General features: G+C 37.8%; 1 protein-coding gene across 2 annotated transcripts in view; it reads left to right on the forward strand.

The window, feature by feature from the left end:
• The window catches only part of LOC124804707 (myotubularin-related protein 13), a 216,491-nt gene that overhangs the window by 120,813 nt on the left and 81,546 nt on the right, over positions 1-14,132 (forward strand). For both annotated transcript variants that reach the window (XM_047264966.1, XM_047264967.1), the window contains 2 exons: positions 6,723-6,910; positions 9,387-9,597. In XM_047264966.1, coding sequence (XP_047120922.1) covers positions 6,723-6,910; positions 9,387-9,597 — 399 coding nt within the window. The remainder of the gene's footprint in view (positions 1-6,722; positions 6,911-9,386; positions 9,598-14,132) is intronic.

The following is a 14,132-nucleotide window of genomic DNA, read 5'->3' on the forward strand; positions in this document are numbered from 1 at the left end:
ACTGCAAAAAGGTGGGAATTTAAGGAGATGGGACCTGGATAAACTGAAAGAACCAGAGGTTGTACAGAGTTTCAGGGAGAGCATAAGGGAACAATTGACAGGAATGGGGGAAAGAAATACAGTAGAAGAAGAATGGGTAGCTTTGAGGGATGAAGTAGTGAAGGCAGCAGAGGATCAAGTAGGTAAAAAGACGAGGGCTAGTAGAAATCCTTGGGTAACAGAAGAAATATTGAATTTAATTGATGAAAGGAGAAGATATAAAAATGCAGTAAATGAAGCAGGCAAAAAGGAATACAAACGTCTCAAAAATGAGATCGTCAGGAAGTGCAAAATGGCTAAGCAGGGATGGCTAGAGGACAAATGTAAGGATGTAGAGGCCTATCTCATTAGGGGTAAGATAGATACTGCCTACAGGAAAATTAGAGACCTTTGGAGAAAAGAGAGCCACTTGTATGAATATCAAGAGCTCAGATGGAAACCCAGTTCTAAGCAAAGAAGGGAAAGCAGAAAGGTGGAAGGATTATATAGAGGGTCTATACAAGGGCGATGTACTTGAGGACAATATTATGGAAATGGAAGAGGATGTAGATGAAGATGAAATGGGAGATACGATACTGCGTGAAGAGTTTGACAGAGCACTGAAAGACCTGAGTCGAAACAAGGCCCCGGGAGTAGACAACATTCCATTGGAACTACTGACGGCCTTGGGAGAGCCAGTCCTGACAAAACGCTACCATCTGGTGAGCAAGATGTATGAAACAGACGAAATACCCTCAGACTTCAAGAAGAATACAGGGTGATTCAAAAAGAATACCACAACTTCAGGAATTTAAAACTCTGCAACGACAAAAGGCAGAGCTAAGCACTATCTGTCGGCGAATTAAGGGAGCTATAAAGTTTCATTTAATTGTACATTTGTTCGCTTGAGGCGCTATTGACTAGGCGCCAGCGTCAGTTGATGCTAAGATGGCGACCGCTCAACAGAAAGCTTTTTGTGTTATTGAGTACGGCAGAAGTGAATCGACGACAGTTGTTCAGCGTGCATTTCGAACGAAGTATGGTGTTAAACCTCCTGATAGGTGGTGTATTAAACGTTGGTATAAACAGTTTACAGAGAATGGGTGTTTGTGCAAAGGGAAAAGTTCTGGACGGCTGAGAACGAGTGATGAAAATGTAGCACGCATCCAGCAAGCATTTGTTCGCAGCCCAGGAAAATCGACTCGCAGAGCTAGCAGAGAGCTGCAAATTCCACAATCAACTGTATGGAGAGTCCTGCGAAAAAGGTTAGTTATGAAACCTTATCGTCTGAAATTGGTTCAAGCACTGTCTGCAGCTGATAAGATTAAAAGAATCAATTTCTGTGATTTTATCCTTGCTCAAATGGAAACAGATGAATCTTTCGTTTCAAAGATTGTGTTTAGTGATGAAGCAACTTTCCACACTAACGGGAAAGTCAACCGTCACAATGTCTGTATATGGGGCACCGAGAATCCGCGGGAAACAACTCAGTATGAACGTGACTCGCCTAAGGTGAATGTTTTCTGTGCCATTTCAGCCAATAAAGTTTTTGGTCCCTTTTTCTTCGAAGGTGCTACTGTAACTGAACTACAGTATCTGGAGATGTTAGAGAATTGGCTGTTCCCTCAGCTCGAACAAGAAGCACAACAATTCATATTTCAGCAGGATGGAGCGCCACCACATTGGCACTTATCTGTCTGTAACTACCTGAACGTCAACTACCCGAGGCAATGGATCGGCCGCCAGGCAGCCCGTGACAGAGCACTTCATCACTGGCCTCCAAGAAGCCCTGATCTTACCCCCTGCGATTTTTTCTTATGGGGGTATGTTAAGGATATGGTGTTTCGGCCACCTCTCCCAGCCACCATTGATGATTTGAAATGAGAAATAACAGCAGCTATCCAAACTGTTACACCTGATATGCTACAGAGAGTGTGGAACGAGTTGGAGTATCGGGTTGATATTGCTTGTGTGTCTGGAGGGGGCCATATTGAACATCTCTGAACTTGTTTTTGAGCGAAAAAAAACCTTTTTAAATACTCTTTGTAATGATGTATAACAGAAGGTTATATTATGTTTCTTTCATTAAATACATGAATATAATAGAGGGAAACATTCCACGTGGGAAAAATATATCTAAAAAGAAAGATGATGAAACTTACCAAACAAAACTGCTGGCAGGTCGATAGACACACAAACAAACACAAACATACACACAAAATTCTAGCTTTCGCAACCAATGGTTGCCTCGTCAGGAAAGAGGGAAGGAGAAGGAAAGACAAAAGGATATGGGTTGTAAGGGAGAGGGTAAGGAGTCACTCCAATCCCGGGAGCGGAAAGACTTACCTTAGGGGGAAAAAAGGACAGGTATACACTCGCACACACACACATATCCATCCACACATACACAGACACAAGTGTATGTGTGGATGGATATGTGTGTGTGTGCGAGTGTATACCTGTCCTTTTTTCCCCCTAAGGTAAGTCTTTCCGCTCCCGGGATTGGAATGACTCCTTACCCTCTCCCTTAAAACCCATATCCTTTTGTCTTTCCTTCTCCTTCCCTCTTTCCTGACGAGGCAACCATTGGTTGCGAAAGCTAGAATTTTGTGTGTATGTTTGTGTTTGTTTGTGTGTCTATCGACCTGCCAGCGGTTTTGTTTGGTAAGTTTCATCATCTTTCTTTTTAGATATATTTCATTAAATACACATTTTTAAAGTTGTGGTATTCTTTTTGAATCACCCTGTATAATAATTCCAATCCCAAAGGAAGCAGGTGTTGACAGATGTGAAAATTACCGAACTATCAGTTTAATAAGTTACAGTTGCAAAATACGAACTTGAATTCTTTACAGACGAATGGAAAAACTAGTAGAAGCCAACCTCGGGGAAGATCAGTTTGGATTCCGTAGAAACACTGGAACACGTGAGGCAGTACTGACCTTACGACTTATCTTAGAAAAAAGATTAAGGAAAGGCAAACCTATGTTTCTAGCATTTGTAGACTTAGAGAAAGCTTTTGACAATGTTGACTGGAATACTCTCTTTCAAATTCTAAAGGTGGCAGGGGTAAAATACAGGGAGCGAATGGCTATTTACAATTTGTACAGAAACCAGATGGCAGTTATAAGAGTCGAGGGACATGAAAGGGAAGCAGTGGTTGGGAAGGGAGTGAGACAGGATTGTAGCCTCTCCCTGATGTTATTCAATGTGTATATTGAGCAAGCAGTAAAGGAAACAAAAGAAAAATTCGGAGTAGGTATTAAAATTCATGGAGAAGAAATAAAAACTTTGAGGTTCGCCGATGACATTGTAATTCTGTCAGAGACAGCAAAGGACTTGGAAGAGCAGTTGAACAGAATGGATGGTGTCTTGAAGGGAGGATATAAGATGAACATCAACAAAAGCAAAACGAGGATAATGGAATGTAGTCAAATTAAGTCGGGTGATGTTGAGGGTATTACATTAGGAAATGATACACTTAAAGTAGTAAAGGAGTTTTGCTATTTGGGGAGCAAAATAACTGATGTTGGTCGAAGTAGAGAGGATATAAAATGTAGACTGGCAATGGCAAGGAAAGCGTTTCTGAAGAAGAGAAATTTGTTAACATTGAGTATAGATTTAAGTGTCAGGAAGTCATTTCTGAAAGTATTTGTATGGAGTGTAGCCATGTATGGAAGTGAAACGTGGACGATAAATAGTTTGGACAAGAAGAGAATAGAAGCTTTCGAAATGTGGTGCTACAGAAGAATGCTGAAGATTAGATGGGTAGATCACATAACTAATGAGGAAGTATTGAATAGGATTGGGGAGAAGAGGAGCTTGTGGCACAACTTGACCAGAAGAAGGGATTGGTTGGTAGGACATGTTCTGAGGCATCAAGGGATCACCAATTTAGTATTGGAGGGCAGCGTGGAGGGTAAAAATCATAGAGGGAGACCAAGAGATGAATACACTAAGCAGATTCAGAAGGATGTAGGTTGCAGTAGATACTGGGAGACGAAAAAGCTTGCACAGGATAGAGTAGCATGGAGAGCTGCATCAAACCAGTCTCAGGACTGAAGACCACAACAACTCCTCCTTTGTCTGAGGCAGTGGATGTCAGGCTCCAACACTTTTTTCATCACAGCCAAAAGTATTTTGATTTCTGGTTTATTTTGTGTGTCCATTCATAGAAAACACATTTATACTTTTCTTTTATTAAAAAGTGCACAATCTTTGGAATTATTTAAAACCAAAATTAGGTTCCAAGCAGGGTGCAAAAATGTGATATAAATGTTCTTTATCACTCCAGTAATTTTTTCAGAAATTGGAAAGTAACGTACATTAATATTGTTTGTTCTCATCTTTGTAACTTTATTGCTTAAATAATTGTGTTAATGTTAACTATATGCCTTTCTCAACTACTGAAAAAAAAAACAAATAAAAAAACTTCATGAATTATTGAGCAGTGAGTAGTGTAAGTAGTGTAAGTACTACTTTGCGTGGCCATTCTTGCAGAGCCAAATCATCAGAACACCACTGCATGGGAAATTCTATATAAAAGAAAGTTTTAGTCTGAAAGGGAAAAAAAAGCACATGTTTTTATACAAGTCTAAGCAGATGTGCTAAGTTTCATGAAAATCTGAGATGCAGGGTAACAGATCCTAGAATTATTGAGTGATTTGACTTGGAATTAATTACCTTTAATTTCTGTGACTCGTTGGAACTTCAGACGAGATGGCACATTGGAATATTGAAATATGACTTTAGTTTTGGATGGTGTTTAATATATAATGACAGGTGCTGTGTTGTGCTGTGCTGTTAAAAATGTAAAGTTACTATAGTGAATGTCAGTAAGGAAAAAGGAATTTTATTTGATGATATATTCATTCGAAAGACAGATTCACGTTTTTAATTTTATATATTTTGGACCTGTTCAATTTTTGCAGAAGAAGACCAGAATCGTTTCGATGATGTGGGTGGGAAGGTGTGAAAATCCTAGAATCTAACAAGCAAAGTCAGGAGAGCAAAGCTTGGTAGCAAAAATGAAGAAATTGTGCTACCAGCCACATTATTTATTTTGAATTAAATTAAAACATTTCTGTACTTTGAACATGGTTTTCTCATCATTAAGTTTTTTATTGCACACACACATTGATAGTGTAGTTGCACTTAGTAATTACATCTTTCCAAGATTCAGTTGACGTGCATTTCCAACTTGTATTACAACACTATATTGCAGAATTGTATCACAAACTACAAGCACTGTGCAATAAGCTGTTTGCTGAATAATTTTGTGAATTTCACTGCAGAACTGTTTGTAACTACACATAAACATTCATAGTATTTGCATAAATTGACCATTTCTTAACAAAACAACTTTGTTAATTTTGTTTGAGCAGAGATAGATATGAGGGATGAGTGAAACAAATTAAGTCAATAGGATGGGAAACAAGGATAGTTAGGGATATGCTGGATAGAGTTCAGGCACTGATAGAAAAGAATCAAAAATCAAAAGGCGGGATAGAGAACCTCCCATGTTCTACCGATCTCGAAAGGAAAGGAAAGGAAAGGAAAGGAAAGGAAAAGGAGAAAGTGAAAATTGAAGTATAGAAGTTAAGTCTTTCCTGAAGGTATTTGTGTAGAGTGGAGCCTTTTACGGAAGCTAAATGTGGACATTAAAATGGTACGAGAAGAGAATAGAAGTTTTCGAAATATGATGCCACAGAAGCTGAAGATTAGGTAAGTGGGTTGAGTAACTAATCAAGGAAAAAAAAGGGAGCAATTGATAAGGCACATCATGAGGTGTCAAGAAATAGTCAGTTCGGTAATAGAAAGAACTGAAAAGGGTGGGGGGTGGGGGTAATTGTAAAGGGAGATCATGGCTTGACTACGTTAAGCAGTTAAGCAAAACTGTTGATAGTGCACTACATTAGGGTCAACTGTCAGAAAATTTAAGAGCAAGCAACATTATACAAGTGCAATATGTCTCTTGAGATTGATATTGAAGGAATTGGGGAATAACAAGGGTGGTGTGGAGACTTTGCTCCAAAAACCTTTTCCTGATATGCACCACATTGACATACTGACAAACAGAAGACAAAATATGCATGGAAGTAGGTGGAGATTTCATTGGCATGTGTGACTAAGATTTGTATCTTCTGCTAACCATCATCACAAGTTCAGAGACAAGGAGTACACTTGGCAACCATTGTTGCAAAATAAGGTATGACCAACAGGATTAATCACATTCAGAGATGTGTATCAGTGGACTGATATATTTCAGATGAAAGCTGTGCTGAAAACTTGTAACCCCTTTGTAAGCATTGTCAAAACTCTATTATGACTGACAGAGTTTACTTTGAAGTCAAATAAAGGTATTTTGTTTCTGTCTTATGTTTTTTTTGTATTTGTCAACACAATTTACTGAAGTCTTTAGATGCAGTGTATATTAATAAGTTATAAAGATTTAAATTTTTGATATTAAAGGATTAGAAGAGTTACAAATATAAAGGAAAATTGGTGCTCGCATTGTGAGGGTGCAGTATCTCTTCTATATTGCATTAAACACTAAATTGTGTTGTTGGAAATAATGTAGTTCTTCTTTTTATGTTATAAACTTAAGCTTTGTGGCTGGCATTCAAGTTTCTATAAATTAAAAAAGTAAGAGGACTTGAATGTAAAATATTGTGGTGTTTCTCTACCAGAACAACTGTTTTCAGGGGTTTTGCAAAGAAAACATTATTGAAAACGGCGAGGAAAGCTGGATTCAAGCCAAAGGCTTCATCAAAACGGCAGAAATATGTATTCCCTAACATAAGTAATAGTAGCAAATACCTTACATCACCTGGTCGTATGAGTCTTCCAATAACAGATGCAGCTGACTTCGGTCAAGATGATGATATTTCAGGTGAGTAAACACTCTGAGAGCTATAAGAGAGAAACATTTAGACTAGCACCATGTTGTATAGTGAATCTGTTAACAATATTAATTTTTGTTTGCTGCTACTAGCACATTGAAAACACCACTTTGACTCTTTTGTTGCTTGACCTTGTATTTTATCTTTCATGTGTTTCTGCTCCCAGCTGTAATAACAAAACTTTCCATAGAATATTGTTTTGTGTTGTTGGTTTAACTGATGTAATCAAAAATGTATGACTAACGTTAAATCCTGGAAAGAATGACATGTCGGTCATAATGGGGATATCATTGATTGATGGAAATGCTACACATCACACACAATTTCAACAACATATCTTGTCAGTCTGTAGATGGCTGATATCAGCCAAAACAGGTAATTTCTTGAATGAGATTTTCACTCTGCAGTGGAGTGTGCACGGATATGAAACTTCCTGGCAGATTAAAACTGTGTGCCGGACCGAGACTCGAACTCGGGACCTTTGCCTTTCGTGGGCAAGTGCTCTACCGTCTGAGGTACCAATGCATGACTCACGCCCTGTCTTCACAGCTTTACTTCCACCAGTACCTCGTCTCCTTCTTTCCGAACTTCACAGAAGTAAAGCTGTGAGGACGAGGCGTGAGTCGTGCTTGGGTAGCTCAGACGGTAGAGCACTTGCCCGCGAAAGGCAAAGGTCCAGAGTTCGAGTCTCAGTCCGGCACGCAGTTTTAATCTGCCAGGAAGTTTCAGGTAATTTCTTGTTGAAATATGCAATTAATTGTTTTGGTCAGTAACCCATTTTTAAAAACTATACATTCCTTATTTTGATTATGTAGAAACTGCACACAACTTGATTTATTTGCTTTCATTAACTCTTATATTAATGAGAGGAAGACTAGGAAAGGCGACTTACAAATGTCATTGATTATAGAAAATTCTTGTGGTGTGATCGCAAAAACAGATAGATTAGCCCTGATCACATTCACTTGTATGAGGCAACCAGATTACTGTGGTACAGTTGTGGTTATGGGGGGCTCATAGCAGTTAAATGATACTAGAACTAATAGAATGTATTGTGAAATAAACTGGAGAAGTATTGATCAGTCATTACCGTAACTTGATTAGGGTAAGAGGACAGATTGATTTCGTGGCAGTATGTTGACTAAAAGTAAATTGAGTTACTCAGTATTTGTGCAAGTACTTTCCTGCTTGACTCTTAAAATGCCCATTTAGTGAAGCTGCCAGCTTGTTATAAACACGTGAGTCATCTGCAGGTTGGTACATAGAGTTTGTTCCAATATTGTGTTATCAATTGCCAGATTTTTAAATTCAAAACTGAGGAATTAAGTTTCAAACTTGTGATATTTCAAGGTTTTTCAGCTAAACTGATGCTCCAGAAGTACATCTGCTATAAAAATCTGAGGCTTGACAATTTTTCCAGTAATAAGCTCTTGTATTTTGCTAGATGAATATTAAAGAACACCAAGCCTGAGGATGACAATTGTTTGCATTTTCTTAGTTCTTGTAATTTAACGGATGATACTGTTTATATCTTCATTCCTACGCCAAGAACCTGTCAGCCTGTTGAGAGTACATTTGTGTTAAAATCAAGGAACATTTTGATTGTTACAGGTTTTGGATGAGAGTAGGGGAGGGGATGAGGAAATCTTTTGATATTTAGGAGCAGAAAAAGATGAGATGACTGAGCATGAAATAATTCATGCAGTGGTGTGTGGGCATTGTAAACTGAGCAGTATTTATGGTTGCTGAAAATAACTTACGTGTCTTATAAATTAGACCATTCCCTCATTATTTCTAATTATACAATAACTTTGGTTTTTATTTTTTGTGTGCTTGTAATGTGTAAAGGATCTTATTTTGTTCTGGTCCACCTTCTCTTATTTGTGGCAATTATATTTAACTTGTGGAAGTTTTTCCTGGAGAGGGTAAGTTAAAAAAAAATGGTAATTCATATTTCAGAAGAGTTAATCTATTGCAACAGTGTAATGGTTCTTTAGCAATAAATTATTTACTGAAAATTGGGTTTTAGTGGTCAGTAATTGCAGAAAAATGTTTAATAACTGTTTAGTGGTGATTGATATTTAAATAGTCTGAGGATCTGGTCAGTATGTATAAGCTAAATTTTTTTTAATAGTATGCTAGTAGTAGTAGTAGAAGCAGTAGTAGTAGTAGTAGTAGTAGTAGTACAAATCACCAGCTTTCCTGCTAATTTTATCATGCTATAGTCCTTCGCAAATAGAGAGAGTATTTTAATGGTTGTCTAAGGAATTTCTTTCAGGCGACTTTTGTATGACTTATTCCATCTATCTGTTAAACATCAGGAACGAATTAAGAAAGTTTGTGTCTAAGGGAAAAGGAGGGGGGGGGGGGGGTCATAGAACTATTGAATAGTGGAATCTTGCAGTAACTAATAATTTCTATTGATGACATATTTATGTATGTGCTACATAGTTTTGTGATTGACAGTTACAGATGATTTTGAGGTTCCTGGACCAGGACTGGTTCCTCCAGCACCTACTGATGCAAAAACACTTGAGCGACTGTCAGAAAGGAGTTATGTAAGAGACTGGTATAGACTTGGGCTTTGTAGCAGTACCACAGCAAATAACAATTCCAGGCAGAGCAGTGAACCTTTCAGAATAAGCACAGTTAACAGCAGATACACCATGTGCAGAAGGTTTGTGTGTATTGCATATTACAGAGATAAGTATATATCTCAGAAATGTTAATATGACAACTGCGTATACAAAAATTAAATATGAAAATCAGCTAACGCTTATGTGAATATTTATTGATGAAAAAGGTTGCATTCATGTGAAACGTGATAGTGACACTATCGAAAACACATCAAACGATCATTGTTGTCTTCAGTCTGAAGACTGGTTTGACACAGTTCTGCATGCTAGTCTATTCTATGCAAGCCTCTTTATTTTTGAATAACTGCCACAACCTACATCCCTTTGAACCTGCTTACTGTATCCAACTCCCTGTACAATTTTTAATCCCCATAATTCCCTCTGTTACCAAATTAGAAATTCCTTGAGGCCTCAGGATGTGTTCTATCAATTGATCCCTTCTTTTAGTCATATTGTGCTGTAAATGTTATTTTACCCCAATTTGATTCAGTATCTCCTCATTTGTGGTTTGATCAATCCATGTAATCTTAAGCATTCTTCTGTAGCACCATGTTCTGAAAGCTCGAACTGTCTTCTTCTCTGCGCTGCTTATTGCCCATGTTTTGCTTCCATACAAGCTGCTATTCAGATAAATACCTTCAGAAAAGACTTTCTTAATCTTAAATTGATATTGGAATTAATCAAATTTATCTTTTTGAGAAACACTTTCCTTACTATTATCAGTTGGGAAGTTATATCCTCTGTCTTTGACCATCATCAGTTATTTTGCTGACCAAATTACAAAATTTATCTTCTACTTGTGGTGTCTCATTTCCTAATATAATTCACTTAGCACTTTGGATTTAATTTGACCCTTCTTTTACTTTTTTGATGTTCATCTTATCTCTTTTTCAAGACACAGTCCATTTCATTTAGCTGCTCTTCTAACTGCTTTGCTATCCCTGACAGAATTACAATGTTGTCGGCAAACCTCAGAGTGTTTATTTCTTCTCCCTAAACTTGAATCTCTCTTCCAAATTTCTCCTTGGATACCTTTACTGCTTGCACAGTGTACAGATTGAATAATGTTGGGGATAGGCTACAACCCTGTCCCACTCACTTTTCAGTCACTGCTTTCATGTCTTCTGACTGTTATAACTGCAGTCTGCTTTTGGTACATTTGCAGCTAACTCTGCAAATCCTGTATTTTATCCTGCTGTCTGCAAAATTTCAAAGAACGTATTTCAGTCAACATTGTCAAAAGCTTTCTCTAAATACACAAATACTATGTATGTGTAAGTCAAGTCTACCCTTCATTAACCCTACTTTTAAGATATGCTATAGAGTCCGTATGGCCTCATTTGTTTCTACATTTCTTTGGAACTCAAAATTGATTGTTCCCGAGGTTGCCCTCTTCAAGTCTTTTCTTACCTTTTAAGTAATTTGTGTCTGTATTTGTAACCATACCTTAGTAAACTGATAATGTGGTAAAATTTCACACCTGTCAGCACTTTCCTTCATTGGAACTGGAGTTATCACACTCTTCAAGTCTGAGGGTATTTCACCAGTCTCATATATCTTGTGCACATGCTGTAATACCTTTGTCATGGCTGACTCACCCAAAAATCACAAAAATTCTGAGGGATTGTTGTCTCCTTTAGGAGGACTTATCTTTTTCAGTGTTCTGTCAAACTCTCGTGACAGTATCATAACTTCCTTTTGCTGGTCTATAATATTGTCATTAGGTTCATTTCCCTTGTAGAACCATCTTTGGCTTACCATGTGAGCTCTTGATATTCATACAGCTACTTGTCGTTTACCAAAATTTATTTATGGGCAACATCTACCTTTCCCGTAGTCAAGTGTGCTTCTGCAGTCTTACATTTCTCCTCTTGCCATTCTTGCTTAGCCATTTTTCACTCTCTCTCTCTTTCATTTTTTAGATGTCTGTATTCCTCCATTTTCCTGCTTCATTTTCTAAATCTTATTTTCTCCTCTTTTTTGTTAGATTCAATATCTTGTGCATTATCCAATGATTTCTACTGGGTCCTGTCCTTTCACCTATTTGACCCTCTACTCAATGCTGCTCTCAACTCTTTCGTCTTCTATTGTTATATTGCTGTCCCCTACCTAAGTTCAACATTGCCTAATGCACCCTCTGAAACTCTCAGCTACTAAGTTTTGTACCTTTCTGTAATTTCTTCAGCTTTAAATATCAGTCTGTAACCAACAAGCTACGGCCACAGCCCGTATCTGCTCGTGGAAATACTCTATGCACAATTCTACAAAGTGGCTTTCCTTATCATTTCTTTCCATCACTCCATGTTTTCCTTTTGTTTTTTCTTCTCTTCCTTTTCCTACTGCTGAATTCCAGTTCCCCAACACAACTAAATTTTCGTCTCCCGTATCTATCTGAACAAGTTCTTTTATTTCATCAAACATTCTTCCAATCTCTTTCTCATCTGTGGGTAGTTGATGTATGAACTTCATGTTGAGCTCCACAGCTGTTTGAGATTAATATTAATGATTAATGAAAATGACCACAGCTGTATTAATACGCATTTGTATCATGTTTGGTTTAGTTCCTTTAGAACATCATCAGGTTGCTGTGTTATGCCAGTATTGTGATATAAAAGTATGGTTGTTATATCTAAAATCTGGCACCAGTAACGCTTTATATCATGATATTGGCACAATAGGGCAACCTGATGTTATTGTAAAACTTCAGAACCAGTTGTAACACAATAAAAGTGTGTAAATACAAACAACATCCTTTTCAAATTGCCTAATGCACGTTCAGAGAAGTCAAGGTGCATTTTACTTCATTCCATATACCTCCTGATTGATAATTGTGACAGTAGAATTACAAAACGATTAAATTCATGCTTCAACAGTTAATATTCTTCCAATACACTATCTATAAATGGACTTGGAATGGGTAAAAATTACACATATTTACTTTTTACCGTCTAACTTTAGTGTTATTACAGTCGATTTTCAGGTCCACTTTTGAATTTGTGTTATTAAGTTTTTCTGATTGTTACTGAAGTTTATCTGTACTAGAGGGGGAAATACTTTAAAATTACAAGGAGATGGAATGGTTGGTCAGCACTTACGTTCGAGAGGTAATGCTGCTAGGCATGTGTAAAAGTAAAAACAGAGCGGTCCGAGGGTATAATGCCAGTTCACATGATCAAAACCACTTGCAAAATGATTTAGACAAGATACGTGTATGGTGTGAAAAGTGGAAATTGACTGTAAATATTGAAAATTGTGAAGGCATCCACAAGTACTAAAGGAATCAGTTACATTTTGGTTATGTGATTAATCACACAAATCTATAAATTCAGCTAAATACTTATGGCTTAGAATTACGAATTGTAAGTGGATAAAAAATCTACTCACCAAGCAGTAGCAGGAGAACACGCATAAAACAAAAGTTTTACGTATGCAAGTTTTCAGAGCCAGTGGTTCCTGCTTCTGGCAGAAGGGTTGAAGGGGAAGGAAGAGGGGTGAAGGAAAAGGATTGGAGAGGTTTAGGGAAAGGGGCAGAGTTCAGAAAAGTCACCCAGAACCCTGTGGCAGGGGAGACTCACCAGATGGGAGGGGATGGGATGAGAAGGAAAGACTGATTGTTGGGGACTTCACTGGATGAGAGTTGAAAACCTAGAACTTAAAGGAGGAAGACAGGGTAATATTACAGACAGATTACTGCTAAAACATCATGCATGAGCCAGTAAGAGTGAAAGCTTAGTGCACTGTATGTAATAGAAGTGGGAGGGGGAGGTGAAAAATAGACAGGTCAGAAAATGAAAGATGTAGGAAACTAAAACAGAGTGAAGGAAGGAGTGTTTATCCTGAAGAAATGCTGAGACAGAAGAAATTAAATAAATTAAGGCCAGGTGGGTTGCGAGAACCAAGGACATGTTGTAGCACGAAAATTGGAATGACCACGTAGATAATGTTGTGGGCAAAACAAACTAAAAACTGCAATTTGTTGGCAGAACACTTAGAAAATGCAACAAGTCTACTAAAGACACTACCTACACTATGCTCGTCCACCTTCGTTGATAGTCTTTCAGCTGTGGTGTGGGATTGACAACAGATAGGATTGCCAGACGGCATTGAAAAAGTTCGTGAAACAGAGGAGAGTACCACAGATATAATACATGAATTGGGGTGGTATCATTAAAACAAAGGTGTTCTTTGCTATGGCAGGATCTTATAATGAAATTTCAATCTCAGTCTTTCCTCAGAATGAGAAAAGCTGCCCACATACATAGGGAGAAATGATCATCATAATAAAATAAGAGATACTGGAGTTCGCACAGAAAGATTAAAGTGTTCGGTTTTCCTGCACATTGTTTGAGAGTAGTCTGAAGGTTGTTCACTGAAACCACTGCCAAGTACTTAATAGTGAATTGCAAAGTAATCTTCTAAGTGTAGATGTATACAGCAGGCACAGTATTTTGGTGAGCAGTCCTGTGACCATCATCAATTGCACTAAGGAACTGGTGTGGGGATGTGTAGGTGGTCTGTATACCCCTTTATCTCTGGGGTGGCTTTTCATAACAAGATGACTTCAAAGGTGGGTGAA

This window comes from Schistocerca piceifrons, chromosome 7 (assembly GCF_021461385.2).
Source record: "Schistocerca piceifrons isolate TAMUIC-IGC-003096 chromosome 7, iqSchPice1.1, whole genome shotgun sequence".
In the NCBI taxonomy this organism is placed as follows: Eukaryota; Metazoa; Arthropoda; class Insecta; order Orthoptera; family Acrididae; genus Schistocerca; species Schistocerca piceifrons.